Below are 16458 nucleotides of genomic sequence, written 5' to 3'. Positions count from 1 at the left end.
CCAGTGACATAGCCATTAGGCTAACTGCTGCCCCCCCCCAATTTAAATTTTTTAAAGAATTGTTTTGTTTGTTTATTTACTTATTTTAATCTGAACAGAGAGGGCCAGAGAGAGAAAGAGAAAGAGAAAGCAAGATAGAGAGAGAGAGAGAGAAGGAGAATGTGAGAAAGCAAGCCGCCAGGTCCAGGCTCAAACCGTGGTCGGGCATATGGGAGTCCAGTGCCCTTAACCACCATGCCACCTGCCAGCAAGATGTATATGAATCTACTTGGAAACCACCCACCCATGAGAAAGTTACTATACTGAAAATTACCTTTATTTCCTCTGGCTTGGGACTTCCTAATCCATCTTCTACTTCCATTTTGAATTCTGTGAGTTGTGTTGAAACCATACTGACCATAGGGCTCTCCATCATGCCTAATGCTGTCACTGTCTCAGAACTGATTCCATCTTTATAATTCATCACAGGAGAAAACGCGGGGTGCTGTTCCAAAGATGGAGGGGTGGGGAACATCCTTTGCAAGTCTGCAACTGCTAAAAAAAAAAAAAAAAAAAAAAAATCAAAAATCATTTTAACAGGTTGGCCTTCTAAAAAATCCTACTTTATGTTCAGGCAACATACTTAGTACCAAGATGATGTCAAATGAATAGTCCCATCAGTTCTATAAAAGAACATTAATAATGGAAGCCTCTATGAAGATCATCAGCCAAAATTATTCTTCTCTGGAACTTTACTACCTCCCTCTTGATGCTTTTTTATCTGATTTCATATTAGCTAAGTGAACAAAGTCTACACAACATACATTTTTCTCCCAACAACTGATTACTGAAAATTCTAAGATGAATTAAGTAGAAACTGTTGTAGAAGCAAGTAGATGGAGGATAATATCATAAATTCTATCCTGCTTGCAAGTGCATATGAAATATTACCGAAAATATAACTGGAGTCAAAATGGTGGTTTCTATGTAGTAGGATCATTCAGTTAGTCTAACAAAACTACTACAATCATACCTGCTTTTGGGGAAATGGTTTAAAACTCTCTTTTCAGATGGATATTAAAATGATTCAGATTGATGTTAAGATGAAACTTAATAGTTCCTTTAAGAAATACTCTGGAGACCAGCAGATGGTGTAATGGTCACATCAATGGACTCCCATGTAATCAATCACGGTTCAAGTCCCAGGCCTGGTGGCTTGAAACTCATGCCAGGCTCGTGTTGGTGCGTGCCCAAAATCCCAAGAGGAGAATGGAGGAGAAGGGATTGTGGTGTGGCCATCTCCCCACCCCAAGTGAGGGTGATTTCTCACTTTTTGTCTCTGTCTCGCTGGTGAGTGCACATGCCCTATAGCTGAAATCTCTCTAAAAAAAAAATAATCTGAAAGACGATTACCAATCTTTTTTTCTTAATTGCATTAATATACCCAGAGTAACCAATATCACTAACTTTGGCTTATTATTACTACTTTTATACTTAAAAATAGGAGTAATGGACTAAAATGCAAGTTGTGGTTGAAAACCTTGGCCACCAGAGGGCATTCTCTGCAGCAAATGATTAACAAGTTTGGAGCCAAAGTTTAAATTGGTGATTTGGAATTGTATTTGATGCCTCAATTTCCCATGCTATTGCTCTTTCTAGCTACTATGCCATTTAAAGGCAGTAGTAACCATGAAGAGACTGAGCTTTGACTTTCGGCTCTGAATCAGAAATTAGTACAGAACTGTATCCTGCTCAGCCCTAGGCTAGTTGGAGGCAGAGCTGTGTAAAGGAGGCACAGTGGGTGGGGGTCTACACACTAGGGAATTGGGGCATAGCTTTGCTGGGTCAGGCTCCTTTATCTAACAGGGAAGGCTACCCTGGGTGTGTGATTCTGTTGTTCAAAACTGTGATCAACAGGTCTGCTTGCTCCCCTTTATTTGTGAGGGGAGGGAGAGCTTCTGGACCAGATCCCTCACTCTGCCTCCCAGTCCAAATAATTATACAATCCCAAGCCATTTACCCTCTCCTGGCCTCAGGTGCTACCTGTAAAACATGACGGAGAAGCCAGCACACAGGGTTTCAGATCCTTTCACTTCCACTAGACCAGCTACACCTCTACTCACTGTCTATAATAGATTCTGTACAAGATTTCATTAGACAAAATGGCACCTGCTGCTTCTAAGGGAAATAAGAAAAAGGAACTCAACTCAGTGAAACCCCTCAAGCTGATTTCCAAGGCACCTTTTTGCTATAAGAACATTCCACCCTTAAGGAATGTAACAATTATAGAAATATGGATATAAACCAAGTCCAACAAGAAACTACCAAAGACACTAGCTATTCAAATGTACCAGCAACCAGATCAGTACGTTTTCCTTTAAAAAAAAGCTGAAGACTTTAATACAGTCAGGTTATACTTAAAATACAGCCATCACCTTTAACCTTTAGTCTCTATTCCTTTCCTCAAGCCAAAAATTACATTTAATGTCAAGTTAATTTGTGCCATATTTTAAACTATGATTCTCTTCATGAAATCTTCAAAGTCACATTGCCTTAAGGTCTTTATCACTGATGTAGATCTTTGGGAAATATAAAAATTATACAAATTATCTTCAAGTTAAAATAATGAGATCAGATATAGTTTTACATTTACTTACAAGTATTCTATGGTGAAAGATTTTACCCAAAATGGTTTTAATTGAATTAGTTTTTCTAGGGAACAGCAGTTGGTGTGATGGCTGTCGCTGGACTCCCATATGGTCAACTGTGGTTCGAGTCCTGGACCTGGTGGCTTAAACTTATGCTAGGCACGTGTGTGTGCGTGCCCAAGATCCTGAGAGGAGAATGGAGAAGGGATTACGGCGTGGGCCATTCCCCCAGGGGTTGGGGGGGGTTCTCTCTTTCTGTCTGTCTCTCTTTCTGGCAAGAGCACACGCCTTATAACAAAAACCTCTCAAAGAAAAAAAAACCTACTAGTTTTTACATTTCCTCTAAGAAATATAATAAAAGCACTTTCCACTTAGGGCTTCCTGACTTCTTTGATGCTACCTAATACAGTCATGAGAGGGTTTCAAAAAATCTGTGGAGGGACCAACAGTGGCATGGTGGTTAAGGCACTGGATTCCCACATGGCTAACCTCGGCTCAAGTCCTGGTCCTGGCAGCTTGCCTTCTTACTTTCTCTCTCTCTCTTTCTGTCGCTCTCTGGTGAATGTGCATGCTCTATAGCAAATGGTAAAAATTGATAAATAAAATAAATAAATAATTATTTTTTAAAAGTCCAGGGAACAGAGTCTAAAGTATGAGTCTGGTGCCAGCAGGTGATATGGAGGTTAAGGTAATATATCTGACATGGCTGACTTTGCAGTTCAAGTCCCAGACCCAGCGGGCTAGAAAATCACACTGAGCAGTTGTGCTTGAGTGTCTAAATTCCCAACAGGAGGATAGAAGAGAAGAGACTGTGGCATGGCCATGCCCCCTTGGAGGCGATTTCTCTCTCTCGTTCTCTCTCTCTCTCTCGCAAGCACACATGCTCTAGAGCCCCTCCCCCCCCCAAAAAAAAACTATGGGTTTATTTTGGTGCAAAAATACTTGAAATTCATGCACTATTTTTTTTTTCAATACAGACTTTCCATAAACTTTTTAAAGACCCCTTCATGTATGGATTTTCAGAGTATCAGCTACCCTGTTAAATTTTTATCAAAGGTAAAAAAAAAAAAAAAAAAAAAAAAAAAACTGCATAGATAAAATTTCATCTGCTAGAGATTCACTTTAAAAAGTGATCTTGGCGGGAACCAGCAGTTGGCGTAATGGCTATGTCGCTGGACTCCCACATAGTCGACCGCGGTTCGCGTCCCGGACCCGGTGGCTTAAAATTCACACCGGGCACATGTGCGTGCGTGCCCAAGATCCCAAGAGGAGAATGGAGGAGAAGGGATTGCGGCATGACCATCCCCCCAGGGGGGGACTTCTCGCTTTCTGTCTCTATGTCTCTCTCTGTCTGTCTGGCGAGTGCACGCACCCTATAGCGAAAACCTCTCCAAAAAAAAAAGTGATCTTGGCCAATCTTGAATATTAAGAAAGACTCAATCTCTCTAACTTCAGTTTTCTTTGTCTGGAAAATGTGAATGCCAATCTCACACTCCTTGTGAATGGTAAATGAAATAATGTACGTACGGAAGTGAACACTTTGCCACGGCCACGTAAACACTCTGTGCGTGAAGTGATGAAGTCAGCACACATTAGTCACTCCTATCTCCAATTCTAGACTGACTGAAAAGGGTGGGACTATTGTTAAGCTACAGGGAATACCTGAAAAGAGATGACCCTAAAGACATTTTGAGATTATCAAAGGAACGGAACTCAAAGCGGTTACAGCTAAAGAAAGACACACCCAGAGAAATACTTTTGTCTATTTCCAAAGCAGAGCCACATGGGTTGCCTCTTCCGTCTTCCTCTAGAGAATGGCTAACGTGTGTATGGGAACAGGTGACAGTAGGAACTGCAGGTGCGATGTCTGCCTATCCTGTAAGATGACTGCACTTCGGCTGGAATTCAATACAAACACCAACCATCTCCTCCCCTGAACTGCCAGTATTCATGAACAGATGGAAGCCCTCCAACAGAGAGAATGGCTGACTTCTCATATCTCCTCACCTAGCAGAGTCTTTTGCAAATACCAAGTGCTCTTGGAGAATTATGAAGTCAACTCAAAAATCCAACTCTCATTTTGCCTTCTAAAGACTAGTAATTCAGAATGACATGCTTTTAAAGACAAAAAATTTCCACTAGCAACTGGTTAATGACAAAGCCTAAAAAATAAAACTTTTTTTTTTACTTCAGTGTAAGGCAATACTACCTTAACATAGACATGATGCTAAATAAAACCTGTGTGTTACTATTTATCGTTTTCTTCTTTATTACGTACACAAATAGTTACGAACCTAGGCTCTTCAACATGGTATCCACTAGTCACATGCAGTGAGTAGGGACTGCGTACTGAAAAGCAGGCTTGGCCAAACTGAGGCAGGCTGCATATGCAAAGCACACACTGGACCCAGTGACTCAGTACAAAAACAACAAAAGAACGGAATGTATCTTCTACATTGGTTACATATAAAAACTATACTATTTTGGATACATTAAGTTAAATGAAACATTCGCGTGACCACTGTAAAATGGAAAACCTGTCATGTGGCTGGCTCCCACTCATGATTCTCTGTACTTCCCCAGACAGTGCTATTGCTGACGTTACGTTCTATAATGTGCCCATTTCCCACCTCAACGTCCAGCAAGGCTATTGCAAAGATGAAAACTGTTTCTAGGCTACAGACACAGTACTTCTCAGGAGGATGACTCCCCTGCCACTTCCCCTAATAAAAACACACGTTCATTCATTCTTGCCACATATTAATCAGATCTTGACTCTTGTGTTTTCTTGGTGCTAATATGTGTATGCTCTATTTCAAATTCATTAGTTTTTACAGTAATCTGTACCTTATCAGAAAACTCTGGGTAGCTTCTTTATGAGATAATTCTTTTTTAAATAAAAATGAGACAAAGGACTGAGTGCACAGTATACATTACTGAATGATGACACTAACCAGCAGGATGTCTGTGAGTGAATAAGCTTGGACAAGTTCTCCAACATTTTAATATTTCACACTGCTACTTATGACCTCATGCCAAAAAAAGGCAAAGTATTAACTGGCTCAATACAAGAAGAAAATTCACTCGTCTGACCCATTCCATATGTATCTATTCTAATATAGTTTCTTTTAATCTGGGAAGTCCTATGTTTGTAAAATTCTGCAGTGCAGGGTAATAAAAAAAAAGAAAAATGTTTAATTAAAAAAAAACTACAGCAACTGCCTGGCTATCATTATTCATTTTCATCCATGTCATGCTTGAGAAAGCTTTGCATATTTTACAAAGCTATGGATCCACTAAAGCTGTCAAAATCCAATCTCTGAATACTTCCCACTTCTACATCTGAGTAAATCAGCACTACATTTATAGGTTCATAAAACTTTTTGACTCATCCCTGTGACATGGTGGTTTTTCCCCTCAATTTGTCCTCATTACCAGCTGAAGTTAATGAGAAGATATTAAAGAATGATTTGCAATGGAATTACATTTCTGCTTCAGACGATCCACATAAGCTATCCTTTTTCTCTTGTAGAATAACGTGGTTTTTTTAGGGTAAAAAGTACTAGAAAAAAAGGAGGCTTCTCTTCTTCTTAGTATATATGGTAAAACTAGTTGACCTCAAAGAAAACCCAAAAATTTCAGTATGAATCTTGAAAAAGACCACAGAAAACACTCATTATCCTTGAGGGAATTCAATTTATGACAATTTAAATATTTTACACAAGGTCTTATGGTGGACTATGACGCTGAAACTCATTGGTGCAGCATTCATTGTACTAGGAAAGGACTATTAGAAAAACAAACCTAAAACAATGTTTCTCTAGATTTTAATTTATAGAAGTTAATGACAAGGAATTCAAATCAAAATGATTGTGTATAGGTTTAGCTACCTCCCATCTCAGCAATATTAATTGATACAAGTTTTAATTCACAGAATTCTAGCAAAAGGAGCAAGAAGAGAACTTGAGAAACATCACACAGACAGGAGAACATGACATGTACGTTACAGGCAGGGAGCTGAAGTTCAGCTCGGCCCTTTCCCCTACTTACTTGGTGGGTAAGGAACAGCAGCTCTTCCGTCCTTCCCAAGAGGTCGGTCCTCTGTCCCAACTGCAGGCATTTTTGATGAGCGCAGCACAGGTGATACAGCCTGAGAACAGATGATTATTACTTAAACAGAGGAGCGCACTTGTGGATAAGGAGCGCTGCAGTCAAATACTTCCTAATATACGCATTGATACTTAATAATAAGGGAACGTTCACGAGGTGAACCTCTAGGAAAAGCAGATGGTGACACAGAGGAGATGGTTACACGCTTATGGAGCATGAGAGACTGTGTGTTTCCTCACGGGCCTGGGCGGGCAGACTGTGCCATCAGAGCCGAGCTGGCAGACCCCCACGGCCCGCCCCTCCCGGCCACTGGAGGAGGAGTCGCACAGACACTGTGACCGCACTGCGGAGGTGCTTCCAGCAGTGACTGTCAATAGGTCTGGTTTCCTTCTGTTTAGACGGCAGCCAAAAGAAGTGGCTCAAACCCTCCAAAGCTATTCATTTTCATTTTTTGCCACAATGAACTATAGCTCTTCTATATGTATTTCCATACTTACTGTTCATCTTCACAAAAAAACCCTTATTTCATAAAATTATTTAAACAAAGAAGGTTTTTCCTCTGATCTGTTATCTAAAACCAATCAACTCCCTTACTCAACTGAATTGGGGACTAAAATAACATGCAGCAAAAAAAAAAAGAGGCATTTTCACAAATAAAAACCTTTTATTTATTTATACTTATGCAATGACATAGAGTTGAAATGTAAAATTAAGTTCAAAGACATCTGAGATGAAAACAACAGCCTCTCAACTGCATTTACTTGTAAGATGAATTGCATTTACTTGTAAGATGAATTAGATCCTAAGGTAAACTATTTTACATGATTAAATGCCGGACTAGAAGTCACGGTAAAGTATGAACCCCTCATCTCAGAAATAAATATTCCATTTAAAAATGTCCAATCTCTCTGCATATTAACACTACCAAAAATACATTCTAAAAACATAAACATGTCTATGTTAAGTCCAACGATGATTCGTATGTTATACAGAAAATACGTTCAACGGCCTACAGTGGGGACAACAATCACCAGGGATGGTGGCCAGGAATCGTACCGGCCACTCTACACGGTTTGCTTTTTTTCCTTTTCATCTTCTCCCTTTCTACTTCTCTTATTTGTGATCCCGTTCCTTTTTCAGACTCTGTTTCCACTGTTACCACCAAAATACCTAGCCTAACCCTTGGGATCACTAAGACCAATCCAAGGCCATGCTTGGCTTTCGGGACGTAGTTAAGTTAAAAACTACCAACAACACCCAGATTAACAATAAGGAAATGAGTTAACTCTTCAACCAGAATTTTTCTCACTGTCCTGTCCTTTTCCTTCAAGTAGCTACTAATGCCTGAATTCACGTCCCCAAGTTCCAATGCAACAAAAGTTACCAAAAAGGACTCTTGCTTTCTTCATATCATACATTCTTTTTAAAGGCCCATTAGTCTCTTCCCACCATCAGGAAGCAGACCAGCAGTCTTTTCGTTATCCCCCAAAACCAACCTAGTCCCAAATTGTTGCTTAGTCAACACTCACTCCACACTCAAACTATTATGTCCCTCCCTGCCTCTCCAGTCTTTCCATATTTTAAGTCAAATGCATTCTTCGAGGGTATTATGATTTCATCATCTTCTAAGTCCTTATAACACTAATGGTGTATCATATCTGTTAATTCAATACATTTTAAAGTTAGATTGGACTTTAGAAAAAACATCATCTCTATTTAACCTTCAAGACTTAACTTAAACACTGCTCCTGTCACTCTGTTTTTGAATGACCAGCATCTTTAGATTCAGGGTCTTTAGATTCAAGTCTCTTTCTTTTCTCTTCTTTTCTCTTTTCTCTCTTTTTTTTTTCTTTCTTTTGTTTCGATTTTTGCTATAGTGCATGCACTCGTCAGAGAGCGACAGAGAGAAAAAGTGTGAAATAACCCCTCTTACAGGGGATGATCAAGCTGTAATCCTTATCCTCCATTTTCCTCTCAGGAGTTTTAGTATGCATGCACACACACCGCATGTTTTTTAAGACACCAGATCTGGGACTCAAACTGTGGAGTCAGCCATGTGGAATCCAGGCTTTAACTACTACACTACCTACTGACCCTAGATTCAGGTCTACTATTGGACTCACAGCAGGAAGTATGTTGTAACTATTTATTGCTGCTTCACCTAAAGGCTGTGAGCACGTCAAATATAAGGACAGTAATTTAATCATGTTTGTAGCCTCAATGGTTAGCCTTCATATCTGCCACAAAGAAATCAATCATAAATGATGAACAAACATGCAAAATAGATGAATAAAAGGTAGGTAAGACAACAAATGGAAAAAAAGAGAAAATGACACCAATAAACTGACTTCTTTGGAGAAAGAGTCTATCTTATTCATCTCATAGTCTCCTGGAAATAATGGGCACTTAAATTTGCCAAAGGTACAAAGTTCGTTACAAGGATGGGGACACATATTTCCTGACTCTTAATTCATCTGATTTCCAAAGAATTCTAATTCTTATCTGTCATTTTAATCATGATTCCCTGTATTATTTAACCTCTGTGTGTATAAATTTCATTTCTCTACCATGACGTGAGGAGCCTAAAAAGTATAAATCATACTTATAGACCTCTCAAAATGCAGACTAACCTCTGACTTACTAGATGAACAAAAAGCTATGTGGGCACTATTTTTGAAATTTGATCTAAAGGGATTATGTAATACATTTCTATTAGTCTTGTGATGTTTACAAGGATTTAAAATAAACATGAAAGATTTTAATACTTAGAACTAAACTAAGACTCATGACAAGAAGCCATCAACAAACTAACTCAAGAGATGCTATACAGTAATACCCTTCTTGAATCTTTTCAAAGAACACTCAGAACCAAAGGAAGAGTCCCCAAACTCAACAGACACAGCTACAAGGAAATGTTAAAACACCGACATAAAGCTGTAAGGAAATACTAGAACACCGACATAAAACCCTGCCATCAGCAAGATGTGTGTTAGCAGTTCTGGCAGACTCACCCCAAGTTCCTCATCATCCGAATTATCAAAGATGTTGTCTAAGTCATTCAGGGAAGGTGCCAGATCCGTCACCTGCGTAAGGCTACTGGAGCCAGCTCTGCCAGCAGCATTATCCTGCCGGACATCTGTAGAGAGGAGGCAAAAACCAGAATGAGCAACTTCATCAAGCAAGAAGGCGTGAGGAGGGGACATGGATCTCAATGAACAGGACCTGCCTGGGAATTCTTTCCCTATGTTTTTAGTTAAATTTAGAGACAATTATTTCCAAATATGTTTATCAGTTTTGAAAGGAACTGAAGAACTATGAAATATATATTAAAGATGAGATCAAATTATTGCCGTTACAATAAGAATATAATTTTAAATCGAGAAGCATCTCCCTTGCATTTTATTTTAGCAACAATCCAAGTGAGGCAAATAATCATTGTACACACCTGTTTTAGTAGCAGAACTGAAAATAGACATGGCATTTTTCCCATCAGGCACCGGCGTGGAATGACCTGGTGTAGTGACATCCTTGGTACCAAATCCATCCTCTGACTGTATAATAAATTCAGCCAAACAAAACACATGAACACCAACCCAAAGTGTGGAATATGAGGGAGAACACAAAGAATTAGAGGGGAGAATGGAACTTGTTATGAGCACAAGTATGATAAACCATGGTCTATGCAACCAAAGGGAATAAAAGATATGTCCTTTCTCCATAATTTAAACAGAACCAAAATCTCCCCCGCTGGCCCCTTAATCCTATGGGGTATTCTGAGTGAATCACAGTTTTATGCCTAAACAGTACTGGTGGCATTTGGTTACAAACCTGCCATGGTGTTAAAGGCTGCCTTTATTAGCATTTTAGCTGCCTTTAGTTACAGGTCAAGCTTGCTGGATCCAGATAGATCTCTGAAAAGTAACCTCGAAAGCATTCCCCTGAAATATACTGGCCTTTTCTAACTGTCTTATTTCCTCTACTCTCAAGAGCACCTTTTTCAAATGACCCAGTATTTTATAGGATGTCTTAAAAATTTAAGATTAAAGAGAGCAGATACACCCAGTACTCATTTTTGTTACGCTGGAACCAGTTAAATGAATACAGAGAGCCTCTGGGTAGTGTTGACGTTAATTCAGAAAGCACACAGGTTCAGCGCTCAGCACAGTGAACATGGAGCGCTCAGCAAATACTAGATACTGTCACGACGTTTCTTCCTACAGTTTGCGTATTTTGGAATAGCATTTTAAAAGAAATAGAGAGGGAGCATAGGCCAACAAGAATTAGCATATGAGAGGAAACATGCACTGTACAAGCTAGAGCCTGGAAAATATGAGGCTTCATTTATGTTCGGCTGACTTTTAAACAAAGGTGAGCCATGACATAAAGAGGAACAATACGCTGTTTGATACAATAGTACCAAGAGCATGAATATGGGGACAGAGCAATCAGGCAAGACTACCTCAAACATTCTGCCTCACAAGTCTCCCCACACACGTTGTACTGACATAGATAGAACCCCACTCCACGCTGGACGCTCTCTGCATTAATGGTACCTTATTCTTTTTCAGGGAATCTTTCTCCGTCCCTTGTTTGCATTTCTTGTTGGCTGTAAAGATGTATTTTATGTCCCCATCCTCAAACGTGTATGGGTCATTGACTTCTCCCAAACTGTCTCCAGGTTGCTGTGATAGAGGCAATGTGTCGAGGAAGTGGAAAGGCTGCATCTGGGGCTGCTTGTCTTGCCAGATTTTAAACCGTTTATTAGGTTGTGCTAAGAGTCTACAAGGGAAAATAAGTGACAAATTAAGCAAGGTAAAAGGACTAATTTTTTTTTAAGAGCAGCATTTATAAAACTTAAACTAAACCTTAAAAAAAAAAAAAGAAAGTAATGAAAAATTGACCTATACAATGATTTTCTTTTAGAGATCATATTCACAATTAAGTAAAACTTAGTAGGCACTGCGTGCTAAAAATAATATATTCAGTGTGCTCTTGTCTTTGGTTCCATGGAGCACAGGTTTTCAGGACAGACAGCCTAGGTTCAAATGTTATCTGTGCGATTTACTAACTGTCCAGGCCTAATTTCTCAGTTAAAGAAATTAACACAATAGTATGGTTGTGGTGAAGACTAAGTGAGATCATCTGTGTAAAGTGTTTAGTAAGTGCTCAAAAGTGCTATATATACTAAGTATTCCTATGTATTGACCAGAATGCATGCAAAAGCCTTCCTCTATAAAGTGTCAAAGAATAGACAACAATATGGAAAGCCTCATAAACCTACTGATATAGTCTTTCATCAACAAACTGGCCAAAAATAAATAAATACATACTGCATATACTAGAATGCCACAATGAGACCTTTATATGCCACTGTGTTTAAATTATAATGTATGTATAAAAACTCATGAAGGAGGAAGCATCTAGCTTTTAAGGATTTTCCATACAGGGAGTCTAGAATGATGAAGACAAGCCTGCTTTCTTTTTGGAGCTGAGGGTTTGGCAGGGAGAGATGACAAGGGGAACTCCCGATCCCAAGGAGCCCACACTCTGGGTGGGTGGGGATGCCTTACCTCTGCAGTGCAGTGCTCTCTGAGTTCACCTCCATTTTGGCATCCCATCTCTCCCCCTGGAGTTCTGGAGGCCTGAACTCAGTATCATCACTGGATGGAAGATGATAACTATGCCACCATTTATCTGATGACTCCGGGTTCGAGGGCCTAATCCCACAATATAAGGCTGTCTCGCTGACCTCTGCCATCAGAGGCAGTCTTTGGCCCACGAGGACAGTTCTGTCATCCAGGGTAGACAACTGCTGGAGTTCTAGCCCATTTCCATAGAGGGCTGGGTTCACAGGGACAGATGGCGGGTCCAAACTCTCTGTTTCCTGACCCCGTGGCTGAGGGCTGAGTGTTGGCGGCAGAGGGGAAATAGGGGAATGAGGTGAATCCATAGGATTCAGATTCATTTGCTTGCTTGTATTTCTGGAAGGCACGGCCATTTGCTTATCATACTTCCTGCTGCTTGACACCTCTAAGGAGGAGTCTATCCCTGCCAACCCCAGCTTCTGTCCTGGTGCATCCTGTTCCATGCATAACTCTTCAGCCACAGAGGGCCTATGGTGAAATGGTATCAAGGGTCTCTTTTGCAACTTGTCTCCTTTTTCCTGTCTTTCTGTTGTTTTGTGCTTAGAAGAAGCAGGAGGTGGTAAAGATGAAGATGATGACGGTCCTGCACTGAACCCTGGTTGAGATATTGTGGGAGGTCGATTGGGTCCTACTGCACAACGTTTTAAAAGTTTATGCCTAAAACAAGAGTTAAATGAAAGTCAACAAATACATAAAACAACTGCATCACTATAACATTACAAAAGAAATGCCTCTGACAAGGTTGTACCTTTTAAAGCACACATCAGGTACATGAATACATCTACAAGAACTATAGGTTTTAAATACATTTATGACTAAAAATTGCAATATGCCTTGGTGAAAAGTAAATAACTGATGACATGCCAGGGGAACTTCAAAAAGTTCATAGAAAATACATACATGACAAAGCATGGATTTCAGAAATTGTCTGCACCAAAATAGTTACTTTAATTTCATTTTCCTTGAACTTTTGAAGCACCCTTATACAAGTTAAACAGATAAGAAACAAACTTAGCAAGACTATTAATACAAGGCCAATCCATGCAAAATTACTCATTTGAAAAAAAAAAAAACAACGTCTTTCAGATTTGGTGAGAGCATCAGATAATTCATTCATACTCATCTTAAAACCCTAAGAATAGAGTTATAAGACTGCCAAGAAAGAAAAATGATATTCAATTTCTATTTTACAACACTCTTCTTAACTCTAATACTGAATCTTTATCATGGCTTGTAATGTTATAAACAGGGAATAAAGTAACTACATAACTCTACCCCTAAAGGGTGAAATTAAGAAAATGAAGGTAAATCCTAAGAACACTAAGTAAGATAAATACATTAGAAGCCTTAAGTACCACTACATCTAGGGAAGAAAGGATAAAAAACAATGGTGGATCTTACAGATGTTAAAGTACAACAGAAGTGAAAAGGTTGTGAGTGGACATTAAAAGACAGCACACATGCACGAATGCACCTGAACCAGCATGGCAGGAACACTAAGTCTGCTCACATCCTAACGTACTTCTTGGCAAGCACGGGTGTGAGAAATGGCTCAGTACAGGCCCACTAGATGATGCCAAGGTTTAATCTGTGCAACAAAGTTATATAGCAGGTCAGCCAGTTCCTCCCAATATATAAATCATTCCCAGGGAAAAATGTAAGCTTCCTGCCGATGTAGCAGTAACTCTCTGAAGCCACTAGGGTGGCATTAAATTACTACTGCATTGCACTAAATGATACCCTAGTGAGCAATAAAACGGATTTGTGTGGCATAATGGGATGGTTTAGTGGGACAGCAGGATGGCCGCCCTGCTCCATAAGGCCATTAAATAGTGTGAGGAGTGGACCATCCCATAATGGGTTTGGTAATCCCACAGTAGATAATCTGAAACACTCTTGCCAAAGTCCCTGCTACTCTGAAAAATTAAAACAAAAATCTCTGTTGTTTAAGGCAGTCTAAGCATGTAGTTATAGAAAGTAAGGTCAAAATGTATTTTAAGCCCCAAGGGGAAAGTAGCACAGTAACATGTGAATATCTCATGAAAAAACATCTCAATTATACCTTGTAAGGAAGCCTATTTTAAAAGCTGTGCTCTAAAAGTCTTTTACTTACAACTTTCTAATTTGGATTTTTCTCAGTGTTTACCCACGCTGGTTCTTTGATAGTTATGATACCATCTTCAAAGTAAGGAATTTTTACAATTGGATAATCTAAAAGTCAGAGGGTTTTCCACCTTATTAGTAACTTGGCTACATTGCAAGACAGCTACAATTAGGAACGTGCCTACACATAACAGACTGTTATGGCACATCTCTGAGCAGGCAAGGAACCTGTTCAGAGCACATAGCAAGGTCAGGCTAAAGAAGGCCTACTACGTGGGTGACCAGTGGTGGGAAGAAACCAGAGGCAGGTAGAAATAAGAAGCCAAGCAGTGCAGAAGTACATGCTAGCTAACAGGATGAAGAAAGTACAACTGTAACAGTCTCCTAAGGAAGTCATTGTGAAATGCAGTGATACACTGAATCTAGAAATTAAGAAACATAAATGATCGAGAGTCTGAGGTGACAAGGAAAAACTGTAATAAAAAATAACACACTAACAGATCAGCCACATGCCTAGTGGTTAAGGAAACTGGATCCCACATGGCCAAAGACAGTTTGAATCCTGGTCCTGGCAGCTTGAAAAACATGCCAGGTACATTGTTCATATACCCCAAATCCTGAAGGGATAGAGAAATGGAGAAGGGATTGCAGTGTCATCATGCCACAATGGGGGTTTCTCTGTCTCTCTCACAAGCACACGCTCTCTCTGGCAATTAAAACAACAACAACAACAACAACAACAACCCACAATGGGGCAATGAGGTAATTGGTTTGCAGGGAAATAGACATGTCAATGTCAAGGATAATTTCTTAAAGGTACCCCTAAAAGATACATGACAAGAGCATGTGTACAAAGTAAGACCTAGAGATAAATACTTGGAGTCAACAGAATGGCACCCTGGTATGTATACAGCTGTGAAAGAAAGAAAGAAAGCCAGCCAGCCAGCCAGCCAGCCAGCCAGAAAGTAAAAAAAAGTTGATGAGGAAACATTTTCAGAGAACAGAAGAAAAAACATTACTTGTTTATTAACACTGAAAGTGTCCCAAAATGAATTCAAAGTAGTTTATAAAAATGTGATGTAAATCAATAGAAAGTTTATTTTTGTAGCAGTAAAAAAATCTAGACTAAGGAAAAGAATAGGAAAAATAAGATAAAAACACAAATTCAATACATTACAATTACATGCTATGTACTTGTGAAAGGTAGATCATAACTTAGTTGTCAGCTATCTGCGAAACAATGTTAATGAGAAAATTCTTTTTGCCACACAATTCACAGCGGCCTACAGACTAAAGTCAAACAGGTATTCCGCCACGGTATAATACCATATCTATCCTCAGATCAGAGAGTCTCATGTGCTCAGAGAGAGAATCCTTAAGGAGCAAGAACTTCTTAAAAAACATTCTCTAAGAGTTTCATCAGAATGATATTTACAAATCTCTCAATAAGAGGCTCACTACCAAGGCTGAGCTTGATAAAAATCAACTGAAGAGGAAGGGACAAAAGAAAACGGTATCAAAATTATTCCTCAGGTACTCACACTCCAAGTTTGCAGATACTCCCAAGGAACATGTGACATCTCCCTACCCAGAAGCCAATTCACTTATGCCATGTTAAGGACCCCTAATCTAAATGAGAAAAACAAGGAGCCATCTTCTAAGTACACTCACCTAAACTTTTTTTTCTTCTTTTTTTTCTTGGAGAGGTTTTTGCTAAAGGGCACATGACAGAAAGCGAGAAATCACCCCGTAGGGGGTATGGTGATGCCACAATCCCTTTTCCATTCTCTTCTCGGGATCTTGGGCACGCACACACACACGCCAAGTGTGAATTTTAAGCTACTGGTCTGGGACTCGAACCACAGTCGACTACATGGGAGTCCAGCAACATAGCCAACTGCTGGTCCCCTTACCTGAACTTTTATAAATATTGAAAAGTATCAAATTTGAAAATACTTTAAAGGCAGAGCTAC

At 39.5% G+C, this 16458-nt stretch overlaps 1 protein-coding gene across 1 annotated transcript in view; it reads right to left on the bottom strand.

The window, feature by feature from the left end:
• MED13L (mediator complex subunit 13L) overlaps positions 1-16458 on the bottom strand; it is a 296775-nt gene that overhangs the window by 41534 nt on the left and 238783 nt on the right. Inside the window, exons 9-14 of the mRNA XM_027773092.1 lie at positions 12308-13039; positions 11291-11516; positions 10183-10288; positions 9749-9873; positions 6678-6777; positions 314-534 (exon numbers count right to left, since the gene is read on the bottom strand). Of these exons, the coding sequence (XP_027628893.1) occupies positions 314-534; positions 6678-6777; positions 9749-9873; positions 10183-10288; positions 11291-11516; positions 12308-13039 (1510 nt within the window). The remainder of the gene's footprint in view (positions 1-313; positions 535-6677; positions 6778-9748; positions 9874-10182; positions 10289-11290; positions 11517-12307; positions 13040-16458) is intronic.

This window comes from Tupaia chinensis, unplaced genomic scaffold, assembly GCF_000334495.1.
Source record: "Tupaia chinensis unplaced genomic scaffold, TupChi_1.0 Scaffold000320_1, whole genome shotgun sequence".
Classification (NCBI taxonomy): Eukaryota; Metazoa; Chordata; class Mammalia; order Scandentia; family Tupaiidae; genus Tupaia; species Tupaia belangeri.
The sequence above is the reverse complement of the archived record's forward strand: the minus strand, read 5'-3'. Positions and strand labels throughout refer to the sequence as shown.